At 43.6% G+C, this 22,549-nt stretch overlaps 1 protein-coding gene across 1 annotated transcript in view; it reads right to left on the bottom strand.

The window, feature by feature from the left end:
* The window catches only part of EPS8L2 (EPS8 signaling adaptor L2), a 108,656-nt gene that overhangs the window by 4,060 nt on the left and 82,047 nt on the right, over nucleotides 1-22,549 (bottom strand). Inside the window, exons 9-18 of the mRNA XM_077819875.1 lie at nucleotides 18,192-18,271; nucleotides 17,475-17,601; nucleotides 16,999-17,087; nucleotides 11,440-11,514; nucleotides 10,424-10,572; nucleotides 9,997-10,123; nucleotides 8,663-8,778; nucleotides 4,991-5,102; nucleotides 3,492-3,611; nucleotides 638-770 (exon numbers count right to left, since the gene is read on the bottom strand). Coding sequence (XP_077676001.1) covers nucleotides 638-770; nucleotides 3,492-3,611; nucleotides 4,991-5,102; nucleotides 8,663-8,778; nucleotides 9,997-10,123; nucleotides 10,424-10,572; nucleotides 11,440-11,514; nucleotides 16,999-17,087; nucleotides 17,475-17,601; nucleotides 18,192-18,271 — 1,128 coding nt within the window. The remainder of the gene's footprint in view (nucleotides 1-637; nucleotides 771-3,491; nucleotides 3,612-4,990; nucleotides 5,103-8,662; nucleotides 8,779-9,996; nucleotides 10,124-10,423; nucleotides 10,573-11,439; nucleotides 11,515-16,998; nucleotides 17,088-17,474; nucleotides 17,602-18,191; nucleotides 18,272-22,549) is intronic.

Here is a 22,549-nt window from a genome sequence, read left to right as displayed (position 1 = left end):
CTGGGCTGCTGTGGGGCCTACAATGCAGTTTGCGCAGCCCTGCGGGCCGTGTAAGTTGCAGCAGCTTCCTCAGGGCTGCTCTGTGGAGCATAGCCCAGAATCTTAATAGTGCTGCAACCCTGCCTCATTGTGCCTCTTATGGCCCTAGCCCTGGCATGCCCCCTAGACCAGGCTTTGCACAGGGAGTCTCGGAAAGCAGCTTCCTGGCTGTCTTCCATAGTGACTGCACTGGGGGAATCCTCCCCTGGCCAGAACCACAGTTCTTACAGCCCCTGTGTGCTGCACTGGCCCTTTTATATGGCATAAAGAGGCCTGAGTGGGGGGTGAAGATCTTTCCCGTTTTTCTGCTGCCTATGTCATATTTAGGTACTTAAATATGGATTTAGGTACATAGATTTAGGCCCATATACACAGTGACTAAGGAAACAAACAGATGAACAGTTTTTAGAAAAGGAAATAAAGAAGAAATCCACTAGCACCCAATACAAACAAAGGAAAGAACACTCTGGTGGAAGCTTCTCAGTTTAAATCTAAGTTCCAGAACTGCAGTGCCAAGTTGTTTGGACTGTGTATTGTGAAACAATATCGCATGTCTGAGTTGTGGTGAACGGTAAGAACCCTGGTACTATGCACCTACGTTCTTTGGCATTGTGAGGAGAGTTCCCGGCTAACATTTCACTTCCCCATTTATCACCAGCATAGCTACCAGGAATCCTGTGAGTAGGGCTGGCAGGGCCAATTCCTCTCGGACTCAAGTCTCCTTTGTACTTCTGGTTAGAATAAAAAATAAAAGGGATTTTATTAAGTAAAATATTTTTTCAGCATTATTAAATATTTGTCCCCCCACAACCATAGTAGATTAGAGCGCAGTGGGCCACGTCCTCAGCTGTTCTGTAAACTGGTCTAGCTCTATTGAAATTAACATGTAATGATGAGAAACTGTACTTGACCAGCTGCCATTTAATTCTGTGTTTTACACCATCCAGTGAAATTGAATCAAGGGTCTCCATTAGCTGAGGCATGAATATTCACACGCTGTTGCCACCTGCTATCTCAGGTTGCATGAAGGCCTCACCGTTGTGTTGTTGAAATCATGCCAAGCTAAATGTGATCATACACAGTTGGCCCTGCAAAGTCCAAAGCTCATTGCTTAATGACTTGCCACAGGGCTTTTTAAAAGATACTAATTTACAGCGCTGCCAGCTCCCAGGATTTTATCAGGAACTTTGCAGTAATGAGGGATTTTCTGAAAGTCCCCAGTCCAGCTGTCAAGTGGTTTTGTGAGGATCTCAGTTTTTTTAAATGAAAGGTTAGCCTCCTGCACTTATGACTGTTGAAAAGCCAGAAAATGTGACATGAGTGGCCCCTAAGCCTCAGAATCCATACGGCAAAGGAATTGTATGATATCTTTAATGGCTCGTACTTTTTAAATCAATCTCACTCCACTCCAGTCTATCTCCTCTTGCACTCCAGGGTTTTTAAATACCTGGGGCTGACAATACTGAATTTGTCTTCTGCCTACCTGCCTGTAGGTGACGTTTCACTGCCATTTTAAATCAATAATTCATCATTTACACTAGCTTGGCAAGAGCCTTTCATCAGTACATGAAGTTTTCAATGGCTTGGCCATATAATCACAGAACAAAAAATCATTATGCTTAAAATTGTGAAATTCGACTGCCACCCACTTGTAAGAGATGCGATTAGATGAGGTAGGCAGGTGGCAATTTGTGACTACTGACCGGCTAAGAATTGCGTGTCTCCTATTCTCTTTATTATCCTATTTCCATCAACCCTGACTCGCTTGCTTGTGTCACCCACCTGTTCAATCTTGTAAACTCTTTGGGACAGGGACTGTCATTTTACTATGTATTTATACAGTGCCTAGCACAACAGAGCCCTGACATGGTTGCTTTCTAGTGGTTACCACAGTATAAAAGTTAATTAATAATTAGTAATAACAGAAAAGAGAACAGATGACCATGAGGCTATCTTGACGGGGGTGATGTAATCTCATGGTTAAGCCATAGGACTAGGACGTTGGAGAGGTAGATTTTATTCGCAGCTCTGTCACTGACTTGGTGAGTGACTTCTTCCTTTCCATGGGACTACTCACAGTAGTAAAGTTAAGCACCTGCGTAAGTGTTTGCAGGATTGGGGCCTTAAGACCTGATTCTCAGAAGTGCTGAGCACCCACCACTCCATGTCAAATCAATGGGAGCTGCAGGGGCTTAGTCCCCATGACATCAGACCCTTAATCACCTTGGCCCAGATCCTTAATGGTATTTAGGCACCTAACTCCCACCGATTTCAATGAGAGTTGGGTGCCTAAATCCCTCTGTGAATCTGGAGTTTTGTGCCTGTTTCCTCATATGTCATTATGCCTGTGGTGATCATGATAATGACCCACCCTCCCAGCAACGCTACAAGGGCTAGTTCATTAACAGCTCTACATTACTTTGAGATCCTTGAATGGAAGGCTAGAGATGTGCCAAATGCCTGCAAGCTGGTGGAGGGGGCTAGCTGGCTCAGGAACAAAACCAAAGGCCTGATTTCTATTGCCCTGCAGCTTGCACAGGGATTTCAACCAGTGCACAGTGGTTGTGAAATGCCAATGAGTCAGAGCTGGTAGTATTTACTCCCGCATTGCAATGGAGTCAGTGACAACATAGTGCAGAGCAATGATGACTCAGGCCTTTTGGTAAGCGAGTATGGCTTCTCTGAGGTCTTTCTTGGTGGTGTGGGGCAGTGGTTCTCAACTAGGGACCTGGGGTTTATGGGGGGCCTCCAAGCAGGGCCAGCATTAGACTCACTGGGGCCCAGGGCAGAAAGCTGAAGCCCCACCGCATGAGGCTGAAGCCCAGGTCCCTGAGCCCCGCCACCCAGGACGGAAGCTGAAGCCTGAGCCATGTAGCTTTGTGGGGCAGGCAAATAACCTGCTTGCTACCCCTGAACACCGACCCTGGCTTTTATAGGCAGAAAACCAGTTTACTGTGGCACAGGTGGGCTGTGGAGTTTTTATAGCATGTTGGGGTGGAGGGGGAGCTTAGAAAGAAAAAGATTGAGAACCTCTGGTGTAGGGCACATCTATGAAAACAAAGAAACTACAGGACTGTACATAAAGCAGAAAATCCCATCTCAAGCGATAACCTTATCCTCTAGCAACTGGGTGTGGAGCTGTATCTCCTCCAAGTGCCCAGCAGCTGTTTTCACAGAGCTTTCTGCTGAAAGCCTAATTGGGTCTTCATTGTGGAGCTTTACTTCATCACTCCACCCCCTACACCAGCTGTGAGGTGTCTACGTAGGGCATTGACTCCCTAATAACGCTTAGGTGCGAGGACAGCAGAACTCATGAAAATCTATACAGTCCGGGAGAGGGTGTCTTAAAAGGTCTACAAGTATCCCCCCACCCCTTTTTTTTAATGCCTACTGAAGCTGGCCATAAGCAGAGGCTGATTATGCACCGCAGCTGATCACCGATGAAACATCACCTGACTATAGAGCTGTTCATAATCTTCCAGTTTCACCACGTCCAGGATGTTATAGGGGACATAACCAGCCTGCCCGCTCCGGTTTAGCAGTTTCCACCACTGCTTATTATCTTCCAACACCTGGGAGGGAGAAAATGTAATTCAGCCATTGAGACCATCAGGCATTCATGACACATGCAAGGTAACAAAAATTTCACATCTTTGCATGGGCTTGCAGTGGAAAAAACACACAATTATATGGGAGCTTTGTAATGCAGGCAAGGAAACTGCAACAGCTTCGTGTAACATTAAATTCCAATGTCGCCTTAATAAACACTCCCTGAAAAGGATTGATAAAACAATCGTAATAGTGGCCTATTGGGCAACAGCTCTGAGGAAAAATGTATCTAGTGTCCTTAGGAACCCCCAGCTCCCGCTTAATTTGCATGTTGTTTTTTAAAGCTTTAGTTGATGAGAGAGATCATGTCTAGAAATGCTTGCCTTGCTTTTGCATTTAAAAAAAACCCCAAAAACTCTTTAACAGTGACTCCTGCCAGAGGTGGAAAAAGTGCTTGCAGGATTTTCTTATAACCTAATGACAGCCCATCCATTACATAAACAGGACATGGAAAAGATGGTGTATTGGTAGCCGAATATCTTCCTCTTGGCATCATCACCTGTCTCTTCTTACAGGCTTTTTCTATTTTGAACTCCGATTAAAAATGGTGTGTGAAAGCTGTCCTTAACCCAAAGATTTTGGAAACACATGCCTGGGCTTCAGTGTTTATTTGCATTAAGATTTTAATATAATTATATTTGACAAACCAAATGTCAGGTTTCCTACTCTACAGATTTGCGAACCCAATGTGATGCAACCGTACAATTATTCCAGATACATATTTAACAGAAGTCTGTCTCTTAATCCAATGTAGCCTTAACATGTAGACTAAAGTCATATCATGTATTTTGTGACAACAAAGTGTGTTACAATGAGAGAGACTGGTGTTGGTTAAAAATTTTGTATCACATTTTAGTGGAAAATAGTCCCTGAGTTCACCATCATACTGAAATTTAAGGCAGAAAGACCCTTCTTGCACCAAACAATGAATTTTAGTGGGGCTACTCACATGCTTAAAGGTGAGCATATTAAGCAAAGGTTTAAGTGCTTTGCTGCATTCAGGCCAGAGTGCTCAGTGCTGCAAGACTGAGCCTTCTGCTTGGAAATTGGGCTCAGTATGTTGTCAGACACTGTATTATAATATGGTTTTCTTTGCTGCTATTTTTTTCAACCGGAGTGTGGTCTCAAATCTCAGCTTAGCCCATGTGCTAAGGCACTGGAAAAGTACCAGCCTTCCTTTTCTTACTCAAATTTAAAGCTTACTATCCGAATGAAATTTCGTGTTGCTATTCAGAACTTCCAGAGGAAAACTATTTGGGATTTTTCAGTCTCTTGGTGCATCATCTTTCCCTCTCTAGAAAGCAGGGACTACAAAGATTTGCTCCTGAGTTTATTAATTTACCTCCAGGACTTCATCCTTCAGCACTGAGAGTTCATTGGCATTTCGAGCAGTGAAATCGTAGCGGATTTTGGCATATTTCTTCGGCAGGGCCATCCCTTGTGCCTCAAAATTCCTTCAAGAGACAAAATGAGGTTATAATCAGGGCTCCTCTGACAGCCATGTCAGTAAAGCCAGTGCTGGAGGAACTGGTATTTGTAGTAACTATGTTAGCATGCAGCTAAAGAGACTGCAGATTGTTAATGGGGCAAAGGCCCTGGACAAGTCCCCTTTCCTTGTGACCAGGAAGTGAAAAGATTTTCATCACATTCCAGTAAAAAGTCCTACACAAATGGAAAGTGCAGGCTCTTCAACCAATGACCAGAGCATAGCTGTGAGGTTGATGTAAGCAGACCATACAAAAAGACAGATTTGTTCTCCATTTAGTAGTTTCTATGCTGAAATGAGGACTAAGACAATTTTGTGAGACACAGAAAACCCTTGAATTTACTGTACTGAAACAAAGTTATAGTAGCCAGCTAACCAGAGCATGTTAGCTGTTCATGCCATAAATCTGAGCAGACTTCATGGGCCTGATTCTATTGTGCCTTGGCACCCTGGGTAGCCATTTACACAGGTGCAAAATGGTTGTGAAACACTACCACTCTGCACGGGGTAAATGACTTCTCAAGAGAGAAGCAGGCTCCTTATCTTGGGGAAGGGGAAGCTACCATGTTTAAATGGTGTAAACTAGAACCAGGGAGATGTTTTCTCTATGGATCTTCACGTCTGTGTGGCTATGCATTGCAGATGGCTGGGAGCTTTCTGTCTTTATAGCGAGTGTAAAATGAGCAGGCCAAATTCTCCTCTGGTGGAGCTATGCTGGTGTAGCTCCATTGATGAATGCCAGCTGAGAATCTGGCCCAACCTTGCTAATGTCGTCCAAATATTATTTTAGCTTTGCATCCCTGGAATACACACACTCACATTCTTGATCTGTTTGTCTAGCTATTGACCCCCAGCCCATTGTGTGGTTTTGGAGTGTCTAGTAATAGTTCTTCCCCAAAAGGTGTGTTTCCCCCACAGTCCTAACTTTTGATTGGCTTATAACCAGCACGTTGTTATGGGAACACATCCTCAGTGTCATGATTTTTTTAATTCTTATTATTCTAGTATGTCCTAAACCACCCTCTCCCCACCCAAAAACTGGCAACTGGGAGGTCTATGCCAAGTACAAAAGATGATGACTCTTAAACATATATTAATATATGCTCCATTTTATGTGAGCAGTGGCCTACAGAGAACCAGCTGTGAGGTCTGCCATAAGATGTTGCCTCTAGTCTTCCTGGCTTGGGAGAACTTGTGTTCCAGGCAATAAATTGTCATAATAATTATAGCCTTGTACAGTATGTCAATAGCAAGTCTATGGTGCTGGCTGTGGTTTGGAATCGATTCACTGGCAGCCTGAATCTACTAGACAGGAAAGGGAGTGGTAACCTTTCCCAGCAGTTGCCCTGAAGGCAGGGAGAGGGAGGAATGTCTGAGTTGTATTTTTGTAGCATGCCCGCAGCAAAGTGAGTCACTAGGGGAAGGGCTGGCACTTGAGGAGTTTAACTGCAGAGAAACCTGCAGCAGGTTTTTTGCCCACCATTACTAAGACCAGGTCTACACTAGAACTTTTGCTGGTATAGCAGTGCCAGCTAAGTGGGCAGAGGGGTGGTGTTTGGGTGTGTGTGACACACACACACACACTTTTATACTAGCAAAAACCGTAGTGCTTTTGCTTGTATAGCTTATTTTGCTCAGGGTATTTGCATAAAACTTTTTTTGCCAGAACAAGCTGTGTTTACACTAGGAGGATTATACCAGCAAACCCTTTTTAGTGTAGACCTGGCCCTGATTCCGGAAAGTACTTAAGCATGTGCTTAACTGGAATCAAGGCCTATATGACTACAGCTGTGTCATGGATGCTGCTAAACATAATCCTATCTGAAAGGTGGATAAGCTGGTAAAACGAGAAACATAAGGACAGCAAAGCCTGCTTGTGGGAATTTACTGATAAAAGAACTAAATGTCTGTAAGAATAAATTCTTCATGCACCAAAACTTTTTGAGAGAGATTTCTTTTATAACTGTGGCTGCTGCAAATTGATGTTACATCGATAAAACACTGCAAAATAAAAATTATTCAGATACTTAACTGATTTTTAATTCCTACCAAAGAACTCCCCATTCTGGCTATAAAAGGTGGAATGCAGTGGGCCACATGGTTTTCTTGAATATGGGCTTGTCTTCACACGCAGCGAAGATGCTTACAAGAAGATGCTTTTGTGGTGATGGGAGAGCTTCTCCTATTGGCGTACTTAATCCACCTCCTCGAGAGACGGTAGCAATGTCGATGGGAGAAGCTTTCCCGTCAACATAGTGCTGTGTACATGGGGGGCTAGTTCGGTATAACTGCATTGCTCAGGAATGTGGATTTTTCAAACCCCCGAGCGAGGTAGTTATACTGATATAGATCTGCAGTGTAGTCCTGGCCTCAGTCTACACCAGAGTTTATAATGTGTTCATTGATTTCCAATTAACTGGAACTGGCTAACATAGTTGATGGCATTTGAATTTTCCCAGACTCCTGCGTGTGGGCTGGGAGGGGGCACAGGAGGAGGGAGAGGGGGATATCACATCTGGCGCTCTGCTTTGGCTCATTAGAAAGAATTCTGAATCCTGAAGTTTAGATCTGATTCACATCTGAGCTTTTTGGGAGTTTGGATCTGGGGGTTTCAGCTCTGGAGTTGGCCCATCCTCATCTCCATGACAGTTTTTTAAATCACAACAGATACTAGAATAAGATGTTTTGGTAATAATAATAATGATAAATGCCTAGCTGTTATATAGAGCTGGTTGAATTTTTTTTTTTTTTTGAACAAAACTACTTCATTTAGAATATTTTGGGGAAAGTTTCAATTTGTTGAGGAGGAAGGAGGAATCTGAAACAATTTTGTTTAAAATGGGAATTTTCATTTTGATTTTTGACAAACCGAAACATTTTTTATTTAGAATTTTTCATTAAAAATCAAAAATGTTGTTGAAATCACACTTTTTTTTTGCAAAATACTGCATTGTTCAACAACAGAAATCTCAGCAGAAAACTCTTGACCAGCTGTAGGTTTTAGCATGTATTCTATCCTTAAAGTGTGTTTCCCTAAACACGTAATACTAGGGGGAATGAACATAAAGGAGCAACCTAACTTCTGTAGCCATACAACTGTTCCACTTGAACAAACATTGCAACAGAGTATCCCAAACACCGGATAATTTGCAGGGAAACAGAACCTCCACCAACTTCTTAATGTCAGCACGATGGTCTGAAAATAAAAGTATATTGACTGACTGACAAAATCAGCTGATAATTCTTCCAAAGATGAAATACACTTGGGGGTAACCCATTTCCTTTCATATGTGCTGATTAAAATGCTTTTCAGGCAGGCAGTACATGCATGAATAATTATTTGACTGGTCTTTGGCATCTCTGGATGTAGACAACTAGCATGAATTAATGATAGCAAAGACATACCAAAGGGGGTGGGGGGTGGGAGGACAAATATCTTAGTATTTAGTTTTGTATTGTGATAATGCCTGGAGCCACCAATCAAGGATCACGGCTCCATTGTGCTAAGCACCGGGACTAGTACATTACCTATTTACATGTTGAGTAACACCTTGTTTAAAGGCATCCACTGCTTGTGTTTGCTCAGGCGTCTGGCCACGTTTTATTGATGAGTTACGATAGGGATATCCATTGGCTGATGACAGCTGGAAACGTAAAATGGAGTCATAGTGTTACTGAGAGAGCGTAAATCTGCATCGGATACAGGAAGGTGGTAGTTGTAAACTTATCATCGCCTGGAGTCTTTAAATCAAGATGGGCTGTCTTTCAAAAACAGATCCTCTAGTTGAAGCACAAGTTATTTTGCTTGTTTGTGGCTTGCTTACATTGTAGGGATTGGGAAGAATAATTCCCTCCGCTGGGTGAAATGCTAAGGTCTGTGTCATACAGGTCAGGCTGGCTGATCACAGTGTTCCCTTCTGGCCTTAAAATCCATGAATGTGTTTCCGAGTTTCTATAGTTTCTTCAGATTAGTAAACATAAATTCCGCTCTTGATCGACCCCTTTACTGTATTTCAGACTCCATCACAAACTCCATTGTAGCTCAGTTAGGTCAAAGGATATTTTGTATATTTGGGAAGCCCCTGATGGCACCACCACCCCTGAAGTATGGTGTGATTTTTGGGCTACTGCTGAAGAGGCCAGGATGCTGTAGATGGTAACTAGATTTCTGGATTTCTGGCCTCTGCTCTGTACAGTGTATATGCTATGGGTAAGTCTACACTGCAGAAAAACACCCACTGTTGTGCATCTCAGAGCCCAGGTCTACAGACTCAGGCTTGCACTACAGCCATAAAAATAGCACTAGATGTTCCTGCTTGAGTTCTGAAACCCAGCAATGAGGGTGGGTCTCGGAGCCCGAGTTGGAACATCTGCACTGCCAGTTTTAGCACCAGAGTGTAACCCTGAATCTATAGAGCCAGGCTCTGAGGTTCACAGCTGCAGGTTTTTGGGTGTTGGGTTTTTTTTGCAGTGCAGACCTGCCCTATGAGATTTAGTACTGGCAACAGAGAGCTCGGAACCTGGGTTCTAACCCAACCAACCCACTCACTCTTTGCACCTGATTCCCCGTTCACACCAGCATAAAACTGGTGAACTCCATTGAATTCAATGGCATTTCACTGCAGTAATGGAGTGGAGAATAAAGCCCATTGCCTCATCTCAAGAAAGTCAGTAGATATCACGTCTGCATCAATGCAGCGGAAAAACAGCAAGGCTCTTGCTGTGATCCTGGCATTTGTCCCTGACAGCTTGGAAATACAGGACCAGATCTGTAGCTGGTGTAAACTGGGATAGCAGAGGATCTGGCCTGCTGGCCGAGTAAGTTGGTAGAAAAGGAAGATGACTTGCGTCATGAGACCTACCTCTTCTTGTAAATGTCCAATGTCTATTTCCCATGGGGCTCCGCGGAAGATTTCCTGGGGCGGCTCCCATCCATTGCGGAACTTTGGGATGTAGGTTGGGACAACAGCCTCTCTAGGCCATTCCGCTCTTAGAAGATGGGAGGGAAAAATTATATGCAGAGTGAGATCCTCAAATGATACATTTCTAGGACCCAAGTCCCCATTGCCCTGCACCCGCTGACATTTCTTACATCAGTGCAGAGGGTGTAAATAGCCACACAGGTGCAGAACAACAGTGAATCAGGCCCCTAGTTTTTCAACCTATTGGATGAAATCCTGCCCTCATGCTCAGCCCCCCTGAACGGGCTACAGAAGTGAAATGCTGCTCTGAATTGTTCTTAGAACTTGGAAATCTGCTGATTGTCCCTTTACCCAGACTAACTCTCACCTGGATCTGGTCCACGTCTCGCCCATGGACTCCCAGAGCATCATCTCTTTTGGTGTCAGGTGTCCTCTCAGGAAATCTATGGTGTCTTTAGAGAGAAGCGGGCTGAGGATAGACCTTGCGAGTTCAGGGCCTCCACAGCTATGGACGATCTAGGTCACATACACACAATGCCAGTTACAAACTTTCACTTCATGAACAAATCCCACAATCTCAAACTGAAAATCAATTTCTCTGAGCTTCTCATTGAAACTGGGAATCTCTCATAGTATTTCAGGGCAAATATTGAGTAATATTTGCTTGAAACTGGGGCCCAGGGCCACTCCAAATTGAAACCATATTTTGTTCTCACTACTGTAGGCCCTAAATCTGAAAAGGCTCGCAACCCTAGTTAATAGTTTGAGCCACATTCAAGTTTGTAATTAAACCTGAACCCAGATGAGTGTTACGCTGTTTCAAGGTTTGGCTGTGAATTCGTCGTGCAGTTTTGCACAGTAGTCTGAATTCCCATATGCTCCCTGCAAGTGCTCCGGATAAAAATAGGGGTGGGTGTCTGAGGGTTTCAGAGCTGTCCTAATCTAACAAGTGAGGTGCTTGGCTATGTACTGCCCCTCTGACTTTCTGCAATGGCTGCCATCTTGGTTATGATCAGGGACGGCCAATGCTAAGAACACAAGACTCTATAGTTTGAACTAAAGGACTAAATCTTGTGAGCAGGAACTGTACTAGACTGTGAGGAACACACAACATGCCCCAAACATTGGTTACAGTTGCACCTGCTAGCATTCTGGGATAATTTGGGGAGCTACATGCCCACGGTTGGCGTTGCTACAATGCTGATCACTAATGCAGGATCAGCTTCTGTGCTCCCTTCTTACCTTGCACTTGTACAGCAAATACTGGCACGCCTGCCCTTAGCTGGGTCATGTCCAGTATCTTTCTGTCTCTCTTATTCTCTGCTGGTGCTGCCTTTTATACAGGCACATTAGTAAGAATAAGAATTGTATTTAAAGGGTTACCAGTTCCAGTGGCCCAAACAGGAAATGCACTAGTTCTGAAGCACTTGGGTTCTGGATATGCTTTCTCAGTTTGGCCTGAAAAGAGAAGAATCCCAGATTGATCCAAACCTGGCTTTTGGTTCCTGTCTTCTGTGATACAGAGAGATTACTGTTTTCTGGTACTTTCCCTTACTGTAGGAGACTGAGAACTAAAAAAAATAAATGGTTAGCTTCCAATCATGAGACCTAGCCCAAGTGACGCAATGATTTTGGGTGTCTCAATTCTTTTTTCTTTTTTTCCTTTGGTGTCCATTTTGAAACACCATAAAGAGGCCTGATTTTTCAGAAAGTGCCAAGCATCTGCCCTCTGAAAATCAAAACCTTTCAAGGTGTTTTGAGTTGGGAACCCAAAAGCACTGGTCATTTTTGAAAACCTGGACCATAAAGTTCTGGGTAGAGAGAAGGGTCTAGAACTTCAGGGGTATTTAGACATTGACCCCATTGTGAGCTAGGTGCCCAGCAAATGTATTCAGCAAATTACCAACAGGGAAAATTCTTCAGTAAGGCCTGGGTTACACCTAAAACTTAGGTCGACCTAGCTGCATTGTTCAAGGCTGTGTGTGACATCATTAAGTTGACCTAAATCCCACTGTAGACATGCAGCTAACTTGACGGAAAAAAATTCTTCTGTCAACCTAGCTACCACTTCTTGGAGAGGTGGATTTACTACAGTGATGGAAAAACCCCTTCCATCGATTTGGGAAGCATCTATGCTACAGTGGCACAGCTGCACCACTGTAGTGTAGACAGGGCCGAAGGCCTTGTGTATATTTGGGGGTTTGTACCAATGTATCTAGAGAAGTTGTTGGCCACTGATTGCGGAATCCCAGGCACAGTCAAGGCTTAAATGCTCTGCCTTTTGAAATGGGCTGTGTTGCAAAGGAAGAACAAATGCCTCGGATTATATTATGATAATCAAGTGTATTTTTACAGCAATCAATGGGAGATGTAGTGACACCACTTCAGTCTATGCCTCCTTTATTTTCTCTCACTGTCACAAATTGTTGGCATTGCTACAATGGAAAATTAGATCTCTCACTGGATCTACAAGGTACTGCGGCTGTGCATGTGCTAAAATCCTTATTTTTGTGCCTTAATTATTTCCGCCGCATGCATCCTGTTGTGAGAGACAGGTGAGGTCATCTGAGCACAGCCCTAGGAGCCAGGAACGGCTGCCTTTAGTCCCAGCTCTAGCACCGAATCCCACTCTGTGGTCTTGGGTAAATCACTTAACCTCTCTGCTTCAGTGGTTCCATATGCAAAGTGGAGCTGCCCAATTCCCAAGCGTGATGCAAGGACGGATTCCTGCTGGGGAAGTGCTACATAGGTTCTAAGTAACGTTGGGCTGATGGTGTGTGTTTTAAATATTAATGTGGAGAAGAAAATGTAAAAAAGAATTGATGTACATAAGCCTACTAAGTGAAGTGACCCCTCCTAAGGTGTGTGCAGTTACACAACCTGGGATTCTGCAAATGCTGTGTTTCTATTGGGGCTAGTTTAATTTATTAATATTGTCGTTGCTACTTCCCCTTTATGTTCCCTCAGGGCAGCAGTTTGTGTCTATGACTAAGGACTCATCTAAACCCACAAGATGTACGGAACTAACCATGACAGTATAGTTAAGGTGGTACAAACCTCCTAGTGTGGATGAAGTTATACCGGTATAAAGGCACTTTTATATCAGTATAACTATTTCCATATGGGAAGAGGAATAAGCTCTACCGGTTTAAGGCACCTGTGACAGAGATGGCAATTTCCTTCAATATCTTTGGGAGATCTTATTGAATTAAGTTTCAGTAGATTTGGACTCCATTGTATTGTAAATGCAAAATTTATATGTGGATGTGGGATTGTATGCAACTTCTCTAGGAGGCAGACATGGCCAGTGTAAACTCTGGGAAGTGTTATGAGCTTCAAAGGACTATTTTAAACAATCAAGACACGAAAGAATTTTTGGAACAAAGAAAGTTAAGTGGGTTTCCTAGAAAACACCTGGAGGGAGGTGAATGAAAATTCCCACCTCCAGACTCAACCTTTTGAAGCTACTCCCTGAAGAGAGAGCCATTGTCTGACTGATTCATGGGCTCTGAAAATCAAAGACCCACACTGTATACAGGAAAGGCAAACCTATGCATATGTGTGCTTATTCTGCACGAAAAGCTGTTACAAACTTGTAGCCAAAGAAAAACTCCTATGAGGGGTTTGAAGGACTGATTACCTACCAGAGCCCTTGCTGGAATTGGGGGTGAGCTCTGGTAAGTTTATTAGCACATGTGTAGGGTTTTTATTGTCCATAATATGTTTTCTCTGTAATGCTTTCACCGTAAGAATAACTGGGCTTGTTTAGAAAGAGCTGTGCCATAACATATAATTGTGGGCAATTTCTGTTTATTGCCTCTGAGGAATACGCAATGCATGGATCCAAGCTGTCTTAGGCAGTCTGACTTGCTGGGGAATTCACAGTCTAGGCAGGGAACTGTGTAGACTGGAAAAACCCCTGTCAGGAGGCGAGAGATGCAGGTGTCCTCCCAAGAGAAGTGACGATTGAAGAGCTAGGACCCTGGAGTGGGTGCCCTGGCTGGAACACAAGTGGGCAATACAGGAAGACCTGCCCTGATCTGTGACAGCACCTTTATGCTGGTATAACTTCATCGATCCTGTGAGTTGTACCAGCATAACCATTCTGTTGGGTTTTTTTAAATTCACACTCCTATCATGCTTATCCCATAGAAAATCTGTGTGTAGAACCAGCCTTTATGGATTTATGCTGAGGCAAGAGCTATTTAAAGGGAAATTAAGATCAACATTGTGCCGCCTTTACATACACATTTCAAACTTTCATGTGGCCCAGTGTGAATGTATAATAATGTGCCCCACTCCTAATTGTAACATGCAACAGCTGAGTTTTGTCTAGGACAAAGTTTTAAGCAAGTCACCATATTAACTTTCCAAAGAAGCTGGTTGTAAATCTTCCACTGAAATAATTTTTTCCAACAGAAAAAGGGTTTTCCATTAAATAGGAATTTTTGCCAAAAATCCCATATTTATCAAACCAAACGTTTTTTTTTAATTACAATCTGAAATGTTGCTAACATGAACCTTTTGTTTAGATGAAAACAAACTTTTTTAGGGAAAAATCCTCTCGCAGCCAGCTCTAGTCTTAAAGCTGTTAGTTTTATAGTATTAATTATTTGTAGTGCTGTAACACCTAGACACTCTAGCCCCACTGTGCTAGGCACTGTAGAAATGCCTAACAGAGCTGACCCTGGTCCCAAACTGTTTCCTTTCTAACTGGAACACCTCAATGCTTCCTCCAACGAGGCAAAGTTGAAGAGCCAGAGTGATTCTTTCTATCAGAGTCAGAAAAATTAGCAATGGGAAAGACTTACTAGGTCACTCCTAGAGAACTGGTGCAGGACTGTTCCCTACAATATCCTCCAGTCCAGACCACTTTTTAAAATGACTCAAGAGATGGTACTTCCACCACTTCCCTTAGGTGATCATTCCCCGGTCTCACAGAACCTGTAGCTTGGTGTTTTCCCCTGGTATTTAGCCTACATTTTGCTTCACTTAATTACATCCCATTTTCCTAACCTGAGCCCTCACCCTCTGGAGAAAACTACATAACTCCTCCTCCTCTTTGTGGTTTAATCCTAGAGGCAGGGGTGGAGCAAAGGTGGCTCTAAACCTCCCCTGATTGTGGGCTGGCCTCCAGCATCAAGTTAACAGTAGCTGTGGGGCTGATTTAACTTGTGACAGCTAGAACAGAATTCTGCCCCGGTCATGCTCCCTCCCCATCCCCTGTTGGCTGAGGGAATCAGGAAGGATTGGGGTAAATCCAGCCATGCCAACTAAGGATTCCTGCACTCCAGGTGAATCCTCGGCCACCTCTTTAGGACAGTTTTTAAGGACACTTCTTGCTGCCCTGGATGCTGCCTTTGTGGTGGGGTTCATAATCTGGCCTCTGGTGGTAGTTATCCTATCAGAGCTTGCCCCAGGTCTCTTCCCTGTGAGTAATGGTCACTATGGGGAGGAGTGGTAGGGTTTGCTGGCACTGCCAGCTCATTTCCTGGTGGGTTAATATTCAGTTGCAGTAGAAAAGTCTGGAGTTGGTCTGCTAGTTGCCCTAGATTTGTTTACAGTCTGTGGTTTCTCTGCCACTAACTTCCTTAAAACGAATCTTGCTAGATCTGGTTCATTGGGCAAGCTTGGTTAGAGTGCTGTGAAATGACAGAATTCATTCAAACAGAGTCATTACCCTGCTTTTCTAATATGTATAGTTAAGCCGAATCAACAGCATTTGGTACATCTTCACGCTTGGTAGTACCTCGCTGTACTGTTTGTAATAGGGCAACTTATCCAGAGGAGAAATGGAAAGTAAGAGCTATATAGAGCATTTGGGGGGAAGAATTAGAAGCATGGGCATGCTCACTTCACGTGGGCCAGTATTTTAGGAGCTCATACAAAGTAACGCTGTATATAAAGTGTCCGATGTGAATCGTGTTCAAGCACAATGGTTCTTTCTTTCCTATTTACAACCTTTTTCCTTTCCTGCCCCCCATCGAAACAGAGAAGTAGAAAGATTGCATAACTAGTCAGATTTCTTTTAAAGGCAGCAAGTGGAAGGGTATGTGCAAAAATACTGACTTGTGCCCAAATGAGTATCTAGATGTCTAACGGCCCATTTGCGTGCACAGCTATGATAATTGTGCTCACACAAATGTTGGCCTGCAAATATGAGGGCTGGGTTAAACCTCATTTAAACTGTTGTGATCTCCACCCTTCATTTAATATAGTTTTGAGAGACAACTGAGCCATCCTGCCTAAGACTAAAGGGGGTACGTGAGCCTGCTCAGTAACTCTGACCATCTGGGCGGTGGGCTCCACAGGTCATTGCCCTTGGGTAAGGGGGTGTGTGTGTGTGGATGGAGAAGCGAGACAGACAGCGGCCTAGCAAGCAGCTGGTAGCACAATCCTGGGAAAAGCCAAGAGAGAGCGAGGGCACCGTTGGGGGGTGCCAGCTGAAAGAAGTCTGGTGCTGTGAGCAAGGACACTGTCTCCTGTTGTTTGGTTCCTACTGTTTTCAGGGAACCAGACTTTTTTCTGTGTAAATAAACACAATTGCCTCAAAGGTACCAGACTCCATCCTTCAATTCTCCTCCCTACCAGAACAACCTCCAGGGCTGAACTTTGACTAGAAGGTCGGGTCAAAAGTGGTAACAATATTTTTGTGCCTGGACCTTCCACCTTTTAGAAACCTGCCTCAGGAAACATTATATAAAAGCCTTAACCAGCATTTTGTCAACAAGTGACTATGACGTGGGAGTCTCGAATATGTCCCACCCCACCCCCGCAGTAAAATAACCAGGAGGAAATAAAGCAGGTGCTTCAGTATTATTTTCTGTTGGTTTTGAGAGATCACAGTTCTTTTCCAATGTACATGCCTAGTAGTTGTGTCCTACAGTTATACAGCACTCTTCGTGCAGCATAGAAAGGGAATGAAATACATTTGCACCTTACCAGGAGGTTGAGAGCCAGCTTGGTTTTCTGGAAGCAGTCGATGAACTCTGCCTCCATTGGAGGTCTTGCTCTAAGAGTCAGTACCCCCTCTGAAAAGAAGTTGGGAAGAAAGATTATTTGAGCAAAGCATGGTTGCAAATTTCCAGTGAATTAAAGGAATTGGCTTTAATGACAAGGGGATATTTGGCCCATTGGATTTCAGGAGCCCTAGTAGTGCAGCACGTACATAATAAAGACAATGCAAACATCTTTTCTCTATGCTGCAATCTTTGCTGTACTCCAGGAATGGGTTCCCAGAGGGAAGGGCTTACTGAGCTGGGTCATAGACTGGTGCTGAATGTATTGTTATGTCACTCAACCTGAACTTGAAGGCTTCAGGAAGACACCAATTTGTTCCTGCTTAGATTTCTTCCCAAGTCATTAACTCAGTCCTCTTGTTTACCCACTTGCTTATTATGCTGGTTGATGGAATATACCTGCTGGCGCTTTCTTCTTGTTCTTCTTCCCTTTCTTCCGTTGGTTCAGCTGTTTGAATGCCTCTGCCGCTTTCTGAAGCCGAGCGACAAACACCTCAATGTCATCCAGGGTGCTGTTCAGGATTTGCTGTGAATGGAGCAAAGAAACAAAAATGCTGAACCCAGGGCCAAAGAGCAGCTACTGCATCAGACTTAGGAGCCCAAGCGTTGAAGTATAACTTCCATCAGGACCTCAGTCCCAGGGTCTAGTGATCACTTTCGTAGAGCCCCTGGAGGAGCTGTTTATCAAGGCATGAAATAAAGTGGAATTGATCTTTTTCTAACAGTGTGATTTCCAGGCACAAAATTCTGTGTTTAGGCACTTCTACTGCATTCATCAATGTGGTATCTGACCACCTGTGAATGGGACTGCATGGCAACTGGAAAAAATAAACTGCATAAATAGCATCTCTGAGCCTAATCAGGGCACTCTTTTCCATATCAAGTTAGTACCTCACTCTTTTTGAAAAGTCCCATCTACTCAAGGAGTAAGGCACGTACAAATGGCACAATCTGACCTATGCATTATCGTCTCTCTTGTCCATCTCCTCTTGGTGGGTATCTAGGTGCCAGTTTTAAATGATTAAATTTCATGCAATTTGTCCATGAAGGACAAACTTCTTCCCTTTCTCCCCACATCTCTCTGCCTGTTATGGATGCCCAACTCCTGCTACCAACCGTTTCTTTTTCGATCTTCTGTGCTAAGATCGCTCGGGACTCTTCATGCTCCTGGGAGCTGGAGCTGCTTTGTTCAAATTCTGCCAAGCAAGCAAACGGCAAGGTGTTAACAATCAGAAGGATGAAAATGGGGGTGCACTCCCAACAAATAATAAAGGCATTGTACCCAACTGAGTGATAAAACTTGATTGGTTTTGTATGTTAATTTATGCTGGGTTACAAAAATGTGTCTATGGGAATGCAGAGAACATTCAGCTAGGATGAGATCAATGTTGCTAATTAAGCTCTTCAGAGGTGTAGCACCTGTCTGCAATGTCTGTGTATTGATTTACTGTCCGCTTGCAAATGCAAACAGTGCATGAATCATAAGAAACAACAACCAGTTAGTTGTAGCTACTGAAAGCAATATGCAGGGCCAGATCCTCAGCTGTAGCTCTATTGACTTCAGTGTTGCTAGGCTGGTCTGCTGGAGATCTGACCGGCAGTCTCTTGACACCTCGAAGCAACACAATGTGAGCTGCCACGTGCGCTCTTAGGTCAAGGTTGACTGAAATACACATACACACCATCCATCAGCAGAAGCTTCTAGTGTCACATGGGCAAAAGATCAAAAATACAAGGGATGACTGAAGAAAAGAGAGAATAAAAGACACAAATAAATGCAAAAGCTCGTCTGCTAGCCCCAGGGTGCCAGGATTTCTGCTTGACTGATATTTTATACATGCTTGTACAAAGATCAGAGGAGCTCTGTGCAGACTTGTACGTGCTGCCTCATGATGTAATTCTGTTTAATTTGCATAAGCTCACCCTGAGTAAATAAAAACAAAGACACAGGTAGTCCATAGGCTTTCAAATGACAGACTGGTCAATGACATATCGGTATTTCAGAATAAGCAGGTTCTGGGTCAGCTTTTCGTTAAAAGAATAACAACTAAGTTCAGGAAATAAGAGTTCAAAGTCCCAGGAGTCTCCTTTAGCAAGTGCCATAGGAGTTCAGACAAATGCACAGAATATATAATACAGGAGCATTGGGAGATTGGTTTGGCAGAGAACCACAAAACCTGCCTGCATATCATCCCTAATTGAGGGGATTAGGTGACAAGTTTGGACAGGTGTTCAGAGAAAGCACTGAATTATGTCTGAATGGTGAACTGACTCAGTGAGGCGTCTACATTCAAGGTATTGTACTGTCCCACTGATACACGCTGGACTCCATTTTATCTGGACATGGTCCCTGAACTTAAGCAGTGCCAGCCCTGTTGATGTAGTGGGCAGATTTAGAGAATTCCATAAAGCATTTGGAACATACTGTGAAGAGCAGAGTTAAGGGTGTGTAGGTCTTGGCCATTTTATGATGATGTTGTGCACCAGAAGTGTTGCCTATAAAAAATACAGGAGGCTTAACTCTAAAATGTCCAGCCCTGTACAATGGGTCTCAGATACTAAGTGGGCCCCAGGGTGTTACTGTAAAGCAAATAATAAACAAAAGTGTTCAGTGAGAGACCTAGTAGTGCATTGTCTAGAGTCTGTACAGCACTGTCCTTGGGTGGATAGAATGGCAGACCTGCTCAAGTGTGACTATCTTGCCCCCTAATGGCTGCAGCCTGTGTTGTGTAAACCCTAATAACAGCTGTTAAAGATCCTGCTTCAGCTGCAGGGACCAGAGCTTATACTTTTGGAGAAGGTGCACAGTTCTAACCTCCTTTATGAAGGTAGGATAAGACATACACTTGACTACGCTGCGTGGTGTAGCTGGTGACTGTAATCCAGAGAGGCCATGGAACAGTCCCAGTCTGACCATGAACATGAAGGTATCGATCAGCAGGGAGAGTTCAGACACAGCTGTGCTTGTGGCTGGGGAGGGGATACCATGCTTCTTAGTGAAGTCGGTATTGGAAAAATAGTAAAGGAAGTAATTTGTGGAACCAAAAACAAAATGCCAGTAAGTGCCCTTCAGATCCCGTTAACGGGACTTGGTACATCATAGATATTAGATGTAGGGGTGGGGAAACCAGAGAGATTGGTTTCATGCCAAGTATACAGTGAGTGATAGAAAAATCTTCCTTGGTATTTATGAAGTCCCATTGAGATATCTCATTGAAAGAGACTGTCCCAGAAGAGGTCAGTTGCCAACATATTCCAAAGTCTTGTCTCTGCAAACTGTGGCCAATGCTAACTATTTAGGATTGTGGCCATGCCCTCTTTGCACATGGCAGTCTGCCAGGATGCATGTTTGCAGGTTTGTAATGAGCTAGTGATCTCTACAGTTTAAGGCCCCATTGATTTCACTGATCATGGGCAGACCGCTGCACACGCTGACTTAATCCACCTGCATAGAGCTCTTTGCAGGATTGAGGCCTATGTCTTCACAATGGTCTATCGCGCTAGTCACGTAGCTGAGGATTACACCTGGGAAGGGGACATAACTGGCTGGAGTCACATTACAGCAGTGAAGCCAGCTAGATGAGAAATGTAGTGTAATAAAAAATTATGTCCTGGGCCTATCATTGTGCTCCTTGTTGTGGAAGATGGATCGGGTTGGTGGTTTGGAGGGTGAATGGCAACCTCTGTTTAAACTATAGCTTGGATGATATTTTCTGGTCTTGTGCTACTTGGTTTCTTTTAATGGCAGTGCCCGTGCTATGGAATAGCAACAGCAAGTCATTTGAATTTTCAGCTCCAGTTTGCTCATGTGTAAATGGCCTTGGTTGTGAATCCTGAACAGAGAGTTCTCTGTGATGACCATACTGCTAGGCAGATGAAAATATAACAGCAGTATGATGTACAGTTACAGCGGCTGGGGCTACACTTGTAAGTTCTATGTTTCTGTGCATATGTTGGGGCACCAACACCAGCTATATCATCCAAGTGTGTAATTTACATATGTGGTCTGAGAGAGCAGGAAAAAATACACCATGATAGCTTAGGATCATAGAAATGAGTGCTGGAAAAGACCTACTAGATTACCAGGTAACGGAGATAGTAATGCTTTCTTTTTCTGTCTTGTCTATTTTGATTGTAAAGCTCTCTGGGGCAGGTACTGTCTCTTAGTGAGTGTTTATACAGCATCTGCCACGAGACTCTGATATTGACTGAAGCCACTAGGCATTGCAATAATACAAGTAATAAATATTATTTTCCTTTTCATCCTGGAGACGTTTCTGAATCCAGGAACAAGACATTCTAAATCTAGTATGTATTGTGTGTACCTCAGTTTCTTAAAAAAATAATCAAATTTCTATCTTCTAATCCCAGCTGTATATTATTTTCATTATGCAAAGCGGATTCTAAAACAGCATTTCTCTACACAGAAGAACAGATCAGCTGTTTCCCAAGGACGGACAGTAGACGACAAAGAGTATTTCCTCTCCTCAGGACCTTGATAAATTGGAGAATTGGTCAATGATGAAATTCAGTGAAGACAAGTGCAAAGTACTGCGCTGAGGAAGAAAAAAAATCAAATGCTCAGGTACAAAATGGGGAATAACTGGCTAAGTAGTATTGCAGAAAGGATATGGGGGATCTAGTGGATCACAGACTGAATATGAATCAACAACGTGATGCAGTTGTGAAAATGGCAAATATTGTTCTGGGGTGTCTGAAAAGGAGTGTCACATATAAGACATGGGAGGTAATTGTCCTGCTCTACTTGCTATGGCCAGTTTTGGGCGCCAAACTTTAGAAAGATTGGAGAGAGTCCAGAGGAGGGCAACAAAAATGATAAAAGATTTAGAAAAAGTGACCTATGAGGAAAGGTTAAAAATACAGGGTATATTTAGTCTTGAGAAAAGAAGTCAGGGAAAAGAACCCTCAGGCTGTTATAAAAAGGACAATGATTGATTGTTCTCCATGTCCTCTGAAGGTAGGAGAAGAAGTAATCGTCTTAGTCTGCAGCAAGGGAGATTTAGGTTAGGTATTAGGAAAAACCTTCTAACTATAAGGATAGTTAAGTACTAGAATAGGCTTTCAAGGGAGGTTGTGGAATCCCCATCATTGGGGGTTTTAAGAACAGGTTAGACAAACACCTGTGAGGGTTGCACTGGGTTTACTTGGTTCTGTCTCAGCACATAGGGGGATGGACTATGTGACCTCTCAAGGTCCCTTCCAGACCTACATTTCTACGATTCTATGTGCAGTGACAGCTTTATCAGGCATGTTGGGGGTGCCAGTAAGTCAAAAATTCTGGTTAACTAAAAAGGAGACAGTTTGGGTGCGGGAGGGGGCTCAGGGCCGGGGTTGGGGTGCAGGGCACGGGCTCTGGGAGGGAGTTTGGGTGTGGGAGGGAGCTCAGGGAAGAGGGTAAGGGCATGGGAGGGGTTTTGGGGTGCTGGATCTGGGCGACGCTCACCTCAGGCGGC

Source organism: Eretmochelys imbricata, chromosome 6, assembly GCF_965152235.1.
Source record: "Eretmochelys imbricata isolate rEreImb1 chromosome 6, rEreImb1.hap1, whole genome shotgun sequence".
NCBI lineage: Eukaryota > Metazoa > Chordata > Testudines > Cheloniidae > Eretmochelys > Eretmochelys imbricata.
Note: the sequence above shows the minus strand (reverse complement) of the source record. Positions and strands in the feature narration are given on the sequence as shown.